The sequence below is a fragment of the Crocuta crocuta genome, unplaced genomic scaffold, assembly GCF_008692635.1.
Source record: "Crocuta crocuta isolate KB4526 unplaced genomic scaffold, BGI_CrCroc_1.0 scaffold44, whole genome shotgun sequence".
Taxonomy (NCBI): Eukaryota; Metazoa; Chordata; class Mammalia; order Carnivora; family Hyaenidae; genus Crocuta; species Crocuta crocuta.
The window spans coordinates 5,772,739-5,775,450 of NW_027530179.1; the positions used below are offsets into that span (position 1 = coordinate 5,772,739).

Consider the following 2,712-nt stretch of genomic DNA (forward strand, 5'->3'; position numbering starts at 1 on the left):
CAGGGGCAGGCAGTAGCAACAGCAGCAACAGTAGCAAGGAGAAAAGCAGCAGACAGCGGGGCCGGGGCCGGGGCGCGGGCTCAGGCGACGGCTCCATGGCCCAGCCGGACCCGACCCCAGCGGACCGGGCTGCGCTTCCTCCGGCTGAGCGCGCGGGGCAGCTTCCCGGAGCCGCTTCCGGGACTGCACACGTGCCTCGGCGTAACCAGGGCAACAGGGAGCCCCCGGCCCGCTCCCTCCTCCGGCCGCCTCGGCCCGCCCTCCGAGCCGACGGAGGCCCGCGGACTACGCAGCCAATGGGTTTTCCGGGGCTTGCCTCCCAGCGAATGGGAGGGCGAGCTTTTTTAGGCCTCGACCAATGAGGGAGCAGATAGTGGCCTCAGTTTCCTATGGCAGCATCTTTTCCCACCCACTAAGGGTGGCTCCGGAGGGGCTGTGGGACCAGGACGCCGAGCGGGGCTGGGCCTGAAAGGGAGGAGGTCGGGCTCGTTGGTCCTGGAAGAGGTCTGGAAGGCGGTCTTCACGGCCTTCGCCGCCGCCTCCTTGCGCGTCACTTCCCTCCTGGGGTCGTAATGCAGCCAACCCTTAAGTGAGCACCTGTCTTTAAGTTTTATTATTATTATCGTTGTTGTTATTGTTGTAATTGCTAACCACTAGTAGGCTGTGTGGTGAGACCTTGGCGACTCAGTCTCCAGCCTTCAAACAGCTTTCTTAGTGCCCAGTAACCCCAGATTTGTCCCCCGAGAGCTAGAACAAATTACCTCCCCTCCGAGCCTGTTCTCTTTCTTTCTTTCCCTCCCTTCCTTACTTCCTTTCTCCTACCTCTTTCATTTTTCCTTCCTTCCTTCCCTCCCTCTTTTCTTTAACTGCTTCACTTTTTCTTTCCTTCTTGCATTCCCTCCCTCCTTTCTTTCTTTTTTAATTTTTAAATTAATCCCTATACCCAGCATGGGGCTGGAACTCACAATCCCAAATTCAAGAGCTGGATGCTCCAGGGACTCAGCCTGAGCCTCAGTATCTATCTGTATGATGACAAAGGATGCTCCTAGCTGCTATTAAAGACTTTGTTGTAGGGGCGCCTGGGTGGCTCAGTCGGTTAAGCATCCGACTTTGGCTCAGGTCATGATCTCATGGTTTGTGGGTTCGAGCCCCGCGTCGGGCTCTGTGCTGACAGCTAGCTCAGAGCCTGGAGCCTGTTTCAGATTCTGTGTCTCCCTCTCTCTCTGACCCTTCCCTGTTCACACGCTCTCTCTCTCTCAGAAATAAATAAAACAGTAAAAAAAATTATTAAAGAAAAGACTGCTGTAGCTGGCAAACTCAAATAGGTTTGTGGAATTAAAGCTTATCGACAGATTGTAAAAAATTCACACTTTTTATTTTATGAGTATGTGACCTTAGTTCTCTTTTCTGCCCTATTATTTATTTCTTTGGGTTCTGAGCTCCCACAAAGCAGGGACTTGGCCAATGAACAATTGTATTTCCCTTCTACCTCCCCAGCAACAACAGGGTGCCCCGCACAAGGAGATGCTCAATGGGGCCCTGTATCCTCACCAAGAGGAGGACTTTCTGGGTCTTTGGGGCTGCTTCAGACTGCCCCTGAGCTCAGTGTCCTAGGGACACACACATACCAAGGCTGCTCTTCTGAGAAGTTGTCTGCAGGTTACACTTTTGTCTGCGAGGCTCTTTTCCCCAGTGCCCTATCCCTAGATGTTGGATATTTATACTATTTTATGAAGTCTTCAAATGACTGATGCTCAGCCTTTTGACTTGTTATTTCCTGATCTTGGCTTTTTGCTCAAAACAATTGTGCAAGCGACAAGGCTCTTTAGATATGAGGGGCTGTGGTATGTATAATTCTAGCGCACACGGGATCAGGACACCCTTCTGCGATCCACCATTGCAGGCTTCTCTAGGCTTCATAAGACTTGGGGAGACTCAGAGCCTGGTCAAGGCTGGTGATTTACCAAGTTCCAGGAACCCTCCTGGGAAATAACGTTAAACCAGACACAGTAGCAACTGAGTCTGGGCCAGGACAAGATTGAGGGACTGAGACACGATGAGGAGGGGCATTGAAGCTAAGGAAAGCTCTGATTCCAAATGAACGAAAGGACGTCCGAAGGACATTTGCTGAGGCACAAATCAGTTTGGCAGGAGCTGAGGGCTGGAAATGGACAGTGGCTGGAGAAAGCCTGAGGTTATAGCCAGACATGCCTCTGCCCCAAGCCAGCCTAGCTTAGGCTTCTTCTCAGGTTGTGTGTTGGGGAAGGAGCAAGCCGCGTGGGGATGGTGGACAGATTCATCCCCAGAAGTTGTGGGAGACCCCTCCTTGAAGAATCCAAAAAGAGGCAGGATCAGCTCCTTACTGGCTGGTGAGAGACGAGCAGTGGAGCAGACAGGATTTTCATGGAACAGTAGCTGAGAGGGCACAGAGGCTCGGGAAAGCTGGAAGTGTGACTGATATCGTGTGTGGGGGTGGGTGGGTGTGGGTGTGTGGTGTGGGGTGGGGGGGATATTAGAGCATTTGCTAACACCACCTGGGGAAAGGAAGACGAAGGCAACACCACTGGTCCAGCAGATTGTCCTGTGCTGCCCAGGGGGCACCTGGATTCACACGAAAGCACCCAGGGATCCCTGGGGGTAATTACCAGAGAGGAACCCCTGGAAAGGCTGGATTTCCAGCTAGTGCTGGAGAAACAGGCCACACAATCTACT

The 2,712-nt window shown here is 52.9% G+C and overlaps 1 protein-coding gene across 1 annotated transcript in view; it reads right to left on the minus strand.

The window, feature by feature from the left end:
• Positions 1 to 237, minus strand: part of CNPY3 (canopy FGF signaling regulator 3) — an 8,878-nt gene extending 8,641 nt beyond the window's left edge. Inside the window, exon 1 of the mRNA XM_077764819.1 lies at positions 8 to 237. Within this exon, the coding sequence (XP_077620945.1) occupies positions 8 to 97 (90 nt within the window). The 5' untranslated portion in view covers positions 98 to 237. The remainder of the gene's footprint in view (positions 1 to 7) is intronic.
• Positions 238 to 2,712: the final 2,475 nt, after the last annotated feature.